At 34.1% G+C, this 14,893-nt stretch overlaps 1 protein-coding gene across 5 annotated transcripts in view; it reads right to left on the reverse strand.

Annotated features, from left to right (window-relative positions):
* Positions 1–307: 307 nt before the first annotated feature.
* Positions 308–14,893, reverse strand: part of ATP7 (copper-transporting ATPase 1) — a 304,355-nt gene continuing 289,769 nt past the window's right edge. For all 5 annotated transcript variants that reach the window (XM_089105398.1, XM_089105396.1, XM_089105401.1 and 2 more), the window contains 2 exons: positions 8,345–8,453; positions 308–1,057 (listed from right to left, as the gene is read on the reverse strand). In XM_089105398.1, coding sequence (XP_088961524.1) covers positions 1,052–1,057; positions 8,345–8,453 — 115 coding nt within the window. In that variant the 3' untranslated portion in view covers positions 308–1,051. The remainder of the gene's footprint in view (positions 1,058–8,344; positions 8,454–14,893) is intronic.

Raw genomic sequence — 14,893 nt, forward strand, 5'->3', positions numbered from 1 at the left:
TGAATTTTGACAAAATAAATACATATATATAGATATATTTTAACTGCTTCCATTCATTCCCTCAATTCCCGTTTGAAATAAAAAAGATGTATACATGAACTTATTATTAGTAATGATGGTGGGAGCAGTGAAGATGTTAAAATTAGAATATCCAAAGCTCAGTGTGTTTTTTCACAGCTAAAAAAGGTTTGGAAGCATAGGAAGACAAGTCTGCAACCCAAGATTAGAATATTAGAAGCTACAGCGACGACAGCGGTCAAAAATGGCTCTGAAGTATGGGCATTGCAAAATGCGGAAGAAAATTTATTAGACGTTTTCCAGAGAAATTGCATACGGATTGTTCTGAGTACCCGGCTGACAGACCGTATTTCAAACAATAGGCCATACGAAAAATGTCGTTCAATACCGCTCTCTAGGGCCATAATGAAAGAAAGGTTTAGGTGGCCAGGGCACGTTGTGTTGATGAAGAATGACAGATTGCCGAAGATTGTTCTTTTCGGCCACCCGTCTAGGGCTAAACGGAAAGCAGGTCATCCTCGTCTGGGGTGGGAGGACGTCATAAAGAAAGATTTAAAGGAAATGGGAACTTCGTGGGCGGGTGTAAAAAGGGAGGCTTTGAATAGATTGGGGCGGAGGACAAGTGTGCGTAGCTGTGTTGGCCTCAGGCGGCTTGGTGCTGCGGTGAGTTGTTAGTAGTAGTAGTAGTATACCTGAGCTTAAATATAAAGAAAACATTATAATACATACTGTAAATGTATCTTATAATGTAGGGCGAAAAAATCACATGTAAGAAAATTAAAAGAGCTAGTCAAAATTATTTCATATGCTCATATTTAAAAATTGTTATTATACATGCGAGTCACAGTTTTTAACAATAAAGCAAAGATGAGGAAAAAATGTAGAAGAAAGACTTAACAGATTACCACTGGGGAAAGAACACACAAATATAATGAAATTTGAAAACGTATAGCACAACAGTTTTAACGAGTTCGAATTACGTAGGTCAGCAAGCTCAAGCGTAATTTGATTCCAGTCTCAGGTGAATGCCCCATCAAAGCTGAAATAAAAAGCGAATGTCAAATGGGTCAATAAAAATGCAAAACATTTTCCCTGTATAACTCAAATTATCTATAAAGGTTATACTACGTCGAGTCCCCAAAGATATCGATGATTTGTCATTGGACGCATTGTTCGTCAGGCACTTCGGCACTAGGTATAGATGTATTTAAGTCGTTTTTCATTCGCTTCTTTATCTGACATTTACAAAAAATTTATAAATGGAAGAGATTGTACAAGCTAAGCAGTGATGTAAGCTGAGAAATATTTGGTGAAAACATTAATTTCCAATAAATATACTTGACGTACAAGAAGAATTGTTATAGACCCCATTAATACCATTGAACCCAAATTCCAAAAAATAACAGCATAAAATTAGTATCAGCTATTTTGAATAAATCACCATTTTTACATATATGGCATATTGACTACCATCATCTATGTTTGACAAAGTTCAAGTGCTTCCATTTCATCTGAGCTCATCGCAAATTTTGTTTCAACTTGACAAAAATACTCAGCAACTTCCTCGGAAGTTTCAAAGGGAATTCAAATTGCTCATCCAAAACTCGCATAAGCGATGGAATCTGCTCCAAACTTTCTCAAGAAAAGCGTCAATGGAAAACGGATATAATAACAAAAACCTGTAAGCCTGAGCAGGGGATCAATTTCAATTTTCATAAGAAGGAGTTCAAGATTGTCTGATCTTGATCTTGTTTATAGTGAGTTAATAAAGTACGCAAAATAGCACAAGGATTCCATCGAAGGAGGGGTTATTTAGTGTGTCATGTTTACCTATCTAATCTAATGCTTTTAGAATTTTCATGGACCTTGTTATAAAAAAAAGCACGTTCTATGATCTATTTCTGACCTCAAAGCTTCAGTGTTTTTTTTTTTTTGGGGGGGGGGTGGTTGGCGGGGGGAAGAGGAAAAAATATTTTGATTTGCTACATTTATCTACAATTATTTATATCTTTTCCATTGATTATCTCAAACGTTACGCACTTTCACTCACAGAATAGTAAAAAGTTTTGGAATAACTAAGAACTGACAAATTACGATTAGACACGTTTTTGCATAACAGCAGCTCAGGATAAAGCTGACAAAATTAAGTGTGTATCATGCTATGGATAGACTCTTCCTATTAAGCTCATAGCCATTCGTGATTTTACCGCTGTAATTAAAAAGGTCAGAACTTCTGATAGAAATGCTTCCCTCAGCTCTTTTTGTCATGAGTTGTATTTAATTAGAAACTTCCAATTTTGGATCATAATTAAATTTCGGGACGCATACAGATACTAATAAAAAAAACGTTGCGTCAAGCAAACAATAGACAATCTATAAAAATTAATAGGACATACTATGTAGAACTCAAAGTGTTCTTTAAGACTTAGTTATAGTTATAAGACTTTTGGGATCGACACTTCCAACAGCCCAGATATTATTCTTCTAATATAAGAAAGAATTTACAAAATATTAGCAAAAAAACAGTACCCTGCTGGAGATTCATATGCATCAAAAACTAAAAGGCATTTCTACCGTATATAGGCAAACCACTTATCTCGAAAATCGCAGTTTCGAGAAAAATCAATGTTCGGAATGTTTTGCCCACAGTTCATACATAATCCGGCATGATCATTCTCTATCTCACCCATTATAAAAACCCGGACCGGGGTGCGAGTGCTCCGGAGAACGTTTTTGCAGATATAAACATAGGCGAAGTCAGATTAGCGGGAATGCAGGTTAGTCTGTTTCCGTCTGTTTCCATCAAAGTGCATTGAAACAATCGGAAATAGACTAACCCGCAATCCCGCTAATGCAGAAATAAGTGGGAGGAGCTTTTTGTTCGCAACGAGAACGAAGACCAGAAATGATCTGCGATAAGCTTACTGGTATATTCTGTCTACTGTGGTTTTGCCTTATCCAGAAAAAGGTCGATTTACCATGAAGTTAATTTTTTCCTTCAATCACCAAATCCAAGGCAAAACGCTTCATTTTAAATTCGGGCAACAAAAAGGGAATGATTATTCTCTATATCATCTAAATATGAAAAATGAGCTAAATAGTTATCAGTAATAATCGAAATACAATTTAGAATACTAAAAGATGTTTTTAAGATGATTTACTAACCATTAGTTTAAAATTTTTGCGAGTTCTTTTGGGAAGAATAATAGTTGTTTCACATCAGGATAGCACTAAAACGAATTTTGAACACCAATAATTCCCCTAAAAAGTCTACTATTTACGTAGACTACTATTGTGGCTACATCGGCAGCTACAACCTAGTAAGGAACTAACCACGGCCCATAATAACCAAAATTTAAAGACTCGTATAAAAAAAAAGAAAAAAACTGGTAATCACGTTAAAGAGACGTGAGTGGAATATACGACACATAAAATGCGGCGTACACAATAAAGGTACAAAAGTGACTTTAAGATTATTATTATTATTATAATTTATATTACAGCTATGATTAATTTGATAGGCTTTGCAAAAACGCAAGCACGTTTGATAAGAATAATAAACTGGAAAACTCAAAATACTGAAACTAAAAAGCAATACTCAATAACCAGTACTTACTGATATCTTTTCTTATATTAAATAAGAAAAGACTTACTGATATTAAAGATACTTACTTATATTAAAGATACTGAAACACCTGGTGATTAAACACAAGAAAAAGATATATGCTAATAATCAAGAATATTTTATTTTGTGGGGGGGGGGGTAAATTTCGGGGTAGGTTTTAAGATATTTATAATGACCGACGTTTGGAACGTTCTTCCTGGCGTGGATAAACCCCTCAAAAGCGACTTTAGAGATGTAGAGATGTAGACCATCTGTCTTTTATATACCTAATATTTTGATTATCTCAATTCGAAGCCATTAAAAAAGGTTATTGAAAATGATGGGTGCAAGTTAAATAAAATGATGTGTTTTTCTTTAGTCCCATTCTTCTAATAAAGAAAATAACCCTTACATGGAATTTAAAATCAAAATACAACCAAAATCTATTTCGAGGGCTATTATTGTCAAAAGAAAGGAGTCGAGGGTGAGGTACAATTTGGTTTTACTTATGTAACATTTCCTCAAAGTACTTGTTACTTTAGGAAGTGGTCTACGCTCCTAGAATTAAACTTCAAATTAGGGTTTCCACTTTTCGTTTGCGTTTCTCCCTGTTTTCATATCAATTTTGCCAAAAGTTTCTTGTGTTAAGGTCTGATTTTTCCATATTTTTCTCCTTAGAAATGAAAGGATATTTTACCTTAGATTTCCATTGAATTTACATGAAAAGCACAGCGCAACATCAAATTGTTACTTTTTACTCCGGATAGTGATAACATACGAGCTATAGAATCTTTTACAATAACGAGAATATAGAAAAAAAAATTCAAATAGCCGTTCATTGCACTTAGCGATTGCACTTGTCTTGAAGCCAGCGACAGCTTTCGGTCTCCTGAAAGTTAATGAAGTCTTATTCTCGTTTTTCAATCAATAATTGACTCGAATAGGCGAGACTAGGGTGGTATTCTTGATTCTATTCCGGATGTCTGTTTTGGTCAATGTTATAAGGCTGAAAAAACGCTCAGCTGGAACATTGCTAATAGGTAATTAGAAGATCAGCGATATAAACTTTCACATTTTTGGGCACTAGATTTCACCATTGCGAACCCTCAAATCAAGTATTTTCTTGCAGAAAGGCTCCACTTACAGTTCTTCAACTTGGGCATCTCCCAAATGAAGCCCACTTACATTCGTTATTGCCTGTGAACTCTATTCTACTTCTGTTTTCTGCAGGGAACACTTTTCTGCTAGAACAGGAAATTACAAAAATAGTGCAGTGTAGTATGTGAATTCAAGGTATGGCTTTGTCAACTTACTTTGTAACTGCGACAAGATCAGGTCATTTTTTTGCAGTTAGGTCGTCAAGCATGGTTATTATGAAATACTGAATAAGAGCAACCCACCGCTCGATAAGCTTCTTTAAGCAGGTGTGAAAGGATAAGCAACGGGTCTGTCCTGATGTAAGAATTCGATGTGCTTTGCATCAAAATAACCCCTGAATTTCGGCATACTCTCTCGTTTGGAAACACTTCTGGAATTATGGGCATAAATGTTCCGCACCAAGTCTTCAAATGTCTTGGGTTGTGTGTAGGATGAACATAAGTGACTAAGACGGTATAAGTATTTCAAATTCAAGATCATCATGATTTTCGTAAGTTTTGACGCAGATCTGTTGGCTCCAATCATGACATTAGTTGTATCTGCACAAAGCCCAATAAGCTTTTTTTGAAATTCTACGCTAATTTTTGCAACATAAACCAGTGTTACAGCATAAGATTTTTCGAAAAAACTGACCATATGTAATCTATGAGAATTTTACAGCCTTCGTTAGAAAAAATTACCTTTCCCTGAATATTCCTAAAAATCTTTATTCTACCCTAGATTTTCCTGAATCTAGATAGAAAACAAATGTCCGTAAAAGAAGGCGTTTTCTTCTAAATTAGGAAAAAATCCCTAGAAGCAAAAACCCAACTTTTAATTACTCACAGAATTCATTCATTTGAGAACTAAATTTTAAGATTAAATAAAATACTATGATGTGCTATAGGATGGATGATGTTTGCATGCTGTTGAAAAGCTGAGATTGAAATTTTCCATCTAGAACAGGAAGCAGTTACAGCTTCAAAGCTCCAACTGAAATAGACTAGAAAAACGGTCTCCTAGTCTGCAAAAACACTTGGTTGGTCTGGAAAACATAGCTGTCAACTGCTTCCTTTTTGTTCAAGTCGAAAAAAGTCTAACTAAACGTTTTTACTTCTGTCTTGCATTCTGTCAGACAATCTGCAAATGTGACCAGGGAATTAAAACCCATCAGAAGACTCAGTAGAGTATAAGAACTGTTTTCGAGAACGTGTTTGTATCGAAAACTGTTGTTTGTCTTATATATTTTGCCAAGGCCTATGGGCTTTAACCGCCAATTAATTCTATTCTATTCATACATCAATTACATAAGTATAAAAGCAAACTCGGTAAGGTAAATTCTATTCGTATATCAGTTACATAAATTCCATTCCTATCTCAGAAACATCAACCACGTGTCAGCAACAGCTCATAGATGCAGTAGCAACATATTGTTTTTTTTTCACATTCTTAAAATTAGAGCATGATATATTCTTGATGCTATCTCTAAAGTTAATTCAAAAGTTCCGACTGAGAAGTTTTGCGTCATTTAATATACCTTTTACAGTTCCCTTTCAAAATTTAAAAAAAATCTATTATTAAAACTAATAAAATTATTAAATGTTTACTGTCAAGTATTTTTTGTCAAAACATTTGCATGCCCAGAAAAAGATCTTAAAGTAAACTGTTATTGATCAAAAACAAACAAACAAGCTGAAGATTTTACCCCCTGTTTTTAATCGTGTAAACCCCATCTTCATTGTCTATTTTAAATTCCATTACAAATCCCAGTCTGATTCCAAATATTCCAGAATTATAGCATACAAACTACATCATTTTCCCAGTAAAGGCTTTATAGCTTAGAGACCATTTTACTAGCAGGTCTGAATTTACTATAAGGTAATGTACCATTTATAGGTAATGTACTTTAAATAAACACAGTTTGACTTAGTGTGAAATAAAGTTAGACCAATGTAAAGTGCAAAATATATAGATTTAGAGAATTTATAATTACTATATTTTTAACCACATCAGTTTAATTTTTAACTACTCCAAGTAAACGACATCAGTGAAAAACCTCTGCCAATTCATAAAAACTGACCAAAAAGCTTAAAACATTGCTGAGAAAAACTAATTGCTGTGATGGTACGTACAGGCTGCTAAGATAGTCCCAGTGAACAATAGCGTGGCCGTAGCAGGTGAATCACTTCATACCTAGTGATGGGCTTCTCTTCGTCTTGAAGCTTCACGAAAATGTGTTTTTCAATTTTTGTGTTTTTTTTGTTTTTTTTTTAGAGATGATTCGTATATATTACACCATTCTCCCATAAGAACTGATTGGATTCCCCTTCCAATTTGAAAAATTTGCCAATAAGAAAATTCCGCCATTTGGCCAAAAATGAGTACTTATGACACATTAACCGCCCCCCCTCCGATACTTGTTTTAACAACCCCCTTAGGAAAAAACTGGCGTATCAGACTACACAGAGGAAGAAGGGTTCTTCTCCATAATTTTCATGTAAAGTGCCCGTTGTATGTTGTTTGAATGACCCCATCTCCCCTAAAATTTATTCTTGGCTATTGACCCCATCCCCCATGTTATATTATTAAACGAGCATTAGCTGCAGAGATAATTATTCATGTGTAACTTTTTTCCTCGAAAACAGTACCATAATTTAGTCTGAAAATTCCCGCAGACCCACTACCATTTTCCGGTGTGAAAGAACGGCCTAGATTAAACCACAACTTTGAACAAATTCGTTTTTCTCTGCCAATCCCCTTAATAATTTTGATAAATCGTGCGCTGACCAACAGTAGAGACCCTGAAGGGTGAAAGCCTAGGTAGGAGTTTCAAAACGCAATTTTTTATTTGACAAATTAGTTGGTTCTGAGCTTTAAAAGAAATGGTTCTTGAATTTTACACAGTGTGTTCGAAACGGTGCGTTCTCGAGTTTTACACAGTATAAACTTGAGTGAGTGGCGCATAATACAAAATTACCAAAATTCCTTCCCCATATGTAAATTAAAAAAATAAAACTCAAATAAAATTCTCAATTTTGAACAGCCTTATTTTCCACGGAGGGTATTTCCTCGGGGAGGGGGGGGGGTATTTTCCACGGGATGTAGGGGGGGGTATTTTTTTTGGGGGGGGGGGGTAAACACCTAGAACCAGCAAATTACACCCTAAGTAAATAAAGAAGAAAAAAGCAGTTTCTTTAAAATGATGTAAGAAATTAAAATAAAAACGCCAACAAAGGGCACTTTCTTTACAATAGTAAAATTTTCGTCAAAACTTAGGTATTGTTTTAGTATATAATTTTTGGAAAAGAATTTTCAACTGTTAAAAACAAGATTTATATCAAAGAAGATATCAAAGAAAGATCAAACAAAGCAAGATTCGTTTTAATCCGAGTTGAAAGGAGAACTATAACTAAACAAAGTCAAAACAAAAGGAAGAAGGAAACAAAGAACTAAATCTAGACAAATAAAAAGCGAGAAAAATAACTCAGATACCAAAGGGATAGAGCTTTTAACCAAAAAAGTACCATTACATGTATATGACATAAAAGACATTGCAATAAGAAAAAGCAGGAAAGCAATATTTACTTTAAAAGTTTGCATCTTAATGGATCCATCAGGGCTTTCTGGATCCTCGCTATCTCCTCCAAGAAGTAAATCTGATTTCCTTTCTGCATTTTTGTTTATCCCAAGAATCCTAGAACAACACATGAAAAAAAGGACATATTTTAGTGCTAGGTAACAAATCTGTAGCTAGGCTACCAGGGATACCAAGAAAACTGAATACATATGTATAATAGCTGCTGAGGTGAAAATAAAATCAGGGGTACATCCCCTTAATTTGTCAAACAGTTTTTTTTTTACATACTAATTGCATTGATTTTACTTGTCATTTGGGTTTTTCTGGATGCTATACTTTTCCGCAGCGTTTCTCAGAAATCTCAAAACTAACCAGTGTAAAATTTCCAAGAAGAATGAAAGTAAGAAACAAAATCTTCAGAAGAAATAAAATAAAAATATAGATCTTCGGAAAAAAAAACAAATATCCTAAGACAATCAAGGAAAACAGACCAGCTTACCCGGTAGCAGAAACACCATTCCAGTTATTCTTTAGCCTTTGTTAAGGCCCAGAATTTTCATTCAATGAAAACTGGACAAAGGACAACTTAATACTCACCCATTTCAAGGAAACTGTTTCCTTTTCAGTACATATATTTGAATTTCCAAACCTTGGGGTTTTAGTCTACTAGATCCATCTGCTCTGCACATAAAGCAAGTTTTATCACAGATGGGTAAGTGATTCTTTTCCGTAATTAATGATACAACTTTATTTAAACAGTGATAGAGCATTTAAATGTGTACCCTAGAAGTGGTAAGTTCACCAAATAAGTATGGTAAGCTTGTTTAGGCATTTAAAAGAAGAACAGCAATGGCAGTGACTTCGCCAATTGGCGTCCTTGTTCATAAAACAAACTCTACTATTGGTTTGATAACTTTATTTTTCATGTAAAAATGCAATAGTATCTTCAATTATTAAAGCGTCAAATACTTATCAAAGCATTTTGAAAAAAGTTTATATACACTTATGAAGAAGTAATCATCAACTTATTAAAGAGAAATATGTCCTTAGAAAGCAGTGCAGGAGATTACAATTAAAAAAAAAGTATTTGTAGGAACTTGTCCTGTAGGAACGTGTCGATACCGTAAAAACAGGAAAGCAACAAAAAGATGAGCAAGCAAATGTTCTTACTGATCCAATTGATAAAAAAAAAATTACACGAGCATACAAACATATAGCTTGATTTTTTTCGGGACTGCAAGTTAACTTGCAGATGGGAATCGCAGTACCTATAATATTTTAATTTTCTACCTACAACACTTGACAATGAAGGTCTTAGGATACATTTGTGATAAGCTACAAACATGTGTAGGCAATAATTCTACTCTTAATAACAGTATTGAAAAATCTTAGTGTTATTTAAGAAAATTAGTGGTTGAAGCAGCAAACCTCGTGCCGTCCGTACAGAAAAAAACACACAAGAAACATCAGATAGAAAAAAACAAAAAGAACAGCAAACGCATGAATACCATCAAACAAAAATTTCAACTTAATAAAAAATGAAATAATAAACAAAGAACCAATTAAAAAGATCTTGAAGAAAAATGTCAAAAGAAACTAATGGTATTAAGCCAATATAAGTACACTTAAACAGTAAACAGAATACATAACTATAATTCCCTGTCCCTATTAGCAAGATTCGAACAAATTCAAAGGCATATTTTTGATTTACATGACCTCTTTAACTTTCTAAACCGATATTCTTGGAGATCAGGCTAGCAGAATGATATTGTACAATATGGTAGGTGTTCAACCAAATATGTTTAAACTCTGTGTACTGACTCAAAGGTACAGGTGCTTGATTTCTACTCAAAACCTTACTGACCGATGTCATATGTTCACAGATCCTCTTCATAAATTGTTGATGAAATTAATTTTTTTATTTTCTAAAATTACTTTGTATTAGGTACTTTGAGTCAGTTGCGTTGTTTCTTCAAGATGCAACTCATAATTGTAAATTATCTATAGTGCCTCTAATAATTGCACACCTTCGCTTTATTTAAAAGTTCATTATGTCTTATTTATTTCAGTTAAGTACTAAAGATAGACGTGATCATTAGTCCCAACCACATTCTTCAATTTTTATATTGTCACAATCCTGTTAACGTCTTCTGATATTTTTCGTCACCCTGTCTGGCCTTTTTTGTCCTTAACCTTAACTAGGTTAAGGCATTTGCCTTAACTAGGAATCTCACAATAATTTCTTAGCACACATCAAACAGTGTCTATATACTGAAAATTTTAACGGTGATTAGAAAGTCACGAACAAAAAAAAACAAAAAACGAACAAACAAAAGAAACGTGAATACCATCCACCAAAATCTGAACTTAATAAAAAACGAAATTAAAACAAAGGAGTCAAATAAAAGACAGACAGAAGTAAGTAAGAAAATAAATAGGCAATTGAAACGTGTTTTTGGTCAAACAGGCGGCTTCATACCCTTTTCTTGAACGTGCACTGCTATCATCAGTAAGTAAATTGTTCAATACAGCATACTGAAAAGAGCCATAGTTGGTCAGGGAATTTCTGGAAGATCAGTTTAATCTTTTCAAGTTTGTAAATTGAGCAACGTCAAAGCACCTTAAACAGAACCTGAAATCTTCCTCACACAAAGGATTTATTCGATTTACATTAGTTTTGGTTAAGCATAGAAACAATACTTGACGCGTAATTTCGCGTGCGTGTTTGGTAAATAAAAAAGAAACATATCTAAAAATGGAACATAAAGAATAAAAAAATCACGGAGAAGATAAATATATATGCGATGTTCAACGAAAAAAAAGAAACTGAAAAACAAAAATTGACTCTAAACTTTGGCACACGCTGGTAGTGGCACAAAAAGTAACTGTTGCCAAGTTGGATTAAATAGTAAAACTAAAGGGACATTAGTGTTTGCAGCTGTAGAAGAATATAGAGTGAAATTCAAAAAGCATAAGAGCTCTAGAATTTAACCAACCAATTCTAGGTGATGTTCGTTGAAATTTCCCGGATACCACCTTGAATTCTCAGTCTTACCAGTTTCCTATAGTCTTTGGTTGGGCTTTCAAGGCTGTTCGCCTAGTGACATATCCCAAAGAGTTTTATGAGACACAAAAGAGATATCTACAATGTATTTCAGAAATTACCAAGCAAATTTTAAATTATAGGTGATTTACTCAACTGTGAATTGATTCCCGAACACAAAATTAATACCCCATAGGATTGCATCCGTATTTTCTAATTTTCATATTCCTTGATAAATACTATTATTACCCCTAAACATATGATTAGAGGTAGAATCAAAGAGAAACAGAAATATTATTTTTCTAGAACTCTGTGGTAAAAAACTTGCTTCCATCTTATCGGTTTAGGTCTGCGATGTATTTTTGGGCCAGTGGCGTTTACCCCCCGGCGATTAGACCCCCTGAAAATACCCCACCCCCGCGGAAAATACCCCCCACCCCCGTGGAAAATAAGGCTTTCATAATTTGAGAATTTTATTTGAGTTTTATTTATTTTTTTTTCCGTTGGGGAAGGAATTTTGGTACTTGTGTATTATGTGCCACTCACTCAAGTTTACGCTGTGCAAAATTCGAGATCACACCGGTTTTTTCGTTAGTTTTTTCGTCACTTTAGAAACAAATTTGGGCTATAGATTTGCACATTAGGGGGGGGGAGGAGGGGTAAAGTATAACGGGTCTGAATGCAAAATGTGTTTGGTACAATTATTCTGCATATGACATAGATAGATAGATAAGTGTATTTCAAAGCCAAATATGCGGCCATGAACAGAGTAAACTAACAAATGAAAGGCAAAAATAACATAAACTTTGATCAGCGATCATCATAAAACACTTAGATGAAACACTACATTAACCTAATAATAGTACTTAATACTTGGAAAAACGGTCATCGAAAAAAAAATTAACACTTGGAAAAAACTCTTAAATGAAACATTACATTTACTTTATACTGGGTTTTTTTTTTTTTTTTAGTTAACCAAATTTCCAGATAACTCGCTATTCTTCTGTAATTTTTTAGTGGCCATATACCTAGAAAGAATTTTTTTCTGACTTCAAACTACCCAAATACTTTACCCCCCCCCCCCCTTATGTGCAAATATATAGCCCAAATTATATATTTCCCATATATTCTGTCACTTGCCTTTGTCTTGTCTCGCGCTAAGCTAAAAAAAAAAAAAAAAAAAAAAACTAACAAAGAAACCGATTTTCTTCCTGAATTTTACTCGTAAACTTGAGTGAGTTGCCCATAATACACAAGTACCAAAACTCCTTCCCCCAACGAAAAAAATAAAAAAATAAAAACAAAAATCCCTAAATTTGGAAAGCTTTCTTTTTCACGGGGGGGGGGGGGGATATTTTCCGGGGGGTAAAGTATTTGGACAGTTTGAAGTCAGAAAAAGATTCTTTCTAGGTATATGGTCACTAAAAAATTACAGAAGAATAGCGAGGTATCTGGAATATTGTTAAAAAAAAAAAGAAAAAAAAAACAGTATAAAGTAAAAGTAATGTTTCATTCAAGTGTTTTTCCAAGTGTTAAGTGTTTTTTTGATGACCGTTTCTCCAAGTATTAAGTACTATTATTAGGTTAATGTAGTGTTTCATTTAATTGTTTTATGATGATCGCTGATCAATGTTTATGTTATTTGTGCCTTTCATTTATGTTATTTACTGTGTTCATGGCCGTAGATTTGGCTTAAAATACACTTATTTATCTATCTATAGCCCAAATTTATTTTGAAAGTAACGAAGAAACTAACGAAAAAACCGGTGTGTTCTCGAATTTTACACAGAGTAAACTTGAGTGAGTGGCGCATAATACACAAGTACCAAAATTTCTTATCCCTACGGAAATTAAAAAAATAAAACTCAAATAAAATTTTCAAATTTGCAAAGCCTTATTTTCCACGGGGGATATTTACCGTGGGGGTATTTTCTGCGGGGGTTATTTCCGGGGGGTGTTTCCCAAGGGGGTAATCACCGGGGGGGGGGGGGTAAACGCGTAGAGCCGTATTTGTGTACGCCTTGCAAATGCAAGATAGCCTACTATATAAAGTATATGCAAGAAAGGAGAATAAACACCCTCAAAGTTTTGACACCTGGCTGGTTTTTATTTGTCTATCCTTGAAACATCACAGCAGGTTTTCGCAAAAAAAAAAAAAAAAAAAAAAAAAAACAAAAAAAAAAAAAAAAAAAAAAAACAACACGGTTTTCAGCAACATTTGAGAGCCCACCCTCACTAAACGTAGTTTGAGAACGGGCTATGCCATCTTATGGAAACAGTTGTGCACGCTGTGTATCTTCATATATGAGTCAGTATATTGAATAGGTTATTCTTCTTCTCGGCCATTTGCGAAACAATTTTCTAAGTTGGATCTTTTCAGCTGTACGTTCAATGGTAGATACCAGATAAAACCGAAATAATATCGATTGATATTTACATTTCGACATTCGATATCGATATTTGGTGCGATATATTGATATCGATGTCCGACATCGCCCAACACTACAGCAGACTCACATAAAGAAATCCCAGCATAATAGCTTGTTTTGAAAAAATTTGTTTCAAACAAGAAAAAAAAAACAAGAAGAAATGTTTGTTATTGTAAACACCTTTAAAATAACAAACATAATGAGATAAAAAATGATTTATAGTCTATCACAGAGCCCGGTTCACTCTTAAAAGTGGATACTGAAATGGCATCCCATGTGGCCCTGACCACCTCTCTAGCGTACATTAGCTTTTACCACAGATTTTCACATGCACTGCGTTCAATTTTAGAAATTTTACATCACATCCCCAACCCTAAAAAATTCTTATGTGTTTTTTTTTTGGAACAAGTGGTGCTATCTTTATGTTATGAACATTAGAAATATATTTTCTATATTCTACATACAAGACGTTCTACACATGTTAAGAACATTTATCCAAGGAACACATACCTCCAAACTACAAATTAATTATTTGCTTCACTTGTTAATCGACAACTATCAGTGTTTTTATAATAATTCAGTGTTTCTCTTTAACGAGGGAATAACGCCAATCTATGTTGACGATGCAAATGTATCAAACCAAGTCCTAATGAATAGAAAGCCATCAGAATATTAAGCAGGAAGGAATGCTCACTTTGTACAATTAAATTTCGACTAGTAGAAAGAATACGCGACCATAAGTTTATACGACTGCCGGCTAAAATTACCGGCTGTGGCAATTTACAATCCGCTAAGCGACAATTTTGTCAGATTTGTATTTGAACAAGAGCCCATTAAAAATGATTGACTCGTCTTAAAAGATGACCACTGAAGTTGATCAGTGGTCAACTCGTTGAAACGGTCTGGCAGTGGTCACTGGCAGAAACGATCTAAAGTTATCTATGCCCTATATTTAACACCTAATAAGTAAAGATTAAACAGCTGTTTATCCACGGTAGTACCAAGATTTTTTGGGGGGAAGAGAAGGGGGGTATAATTTTTTTAACCGCCCCAAAAATTTGTTTTTATTCATTTTTGTTACATTT

The sequence above is a fragment of the Artemia sp. Qi Xiang Cuo genome, chromosome 19 (genome assembly GCF_049724085.1).
Source record: "Artemia sp. Qi Xiang Cuo chromosome 19, ASM4972408v1, whole genome shotgun sequence".
In the NCBI taxonomy this organism is placed as follows: domain Eukaryota; kingdom Metazoa; phylum Arthropoda; class Branchiopoda; order Anostraca; family Artemiidae; genus Artemia; species Artemia sp. Qi Xiang Cuo.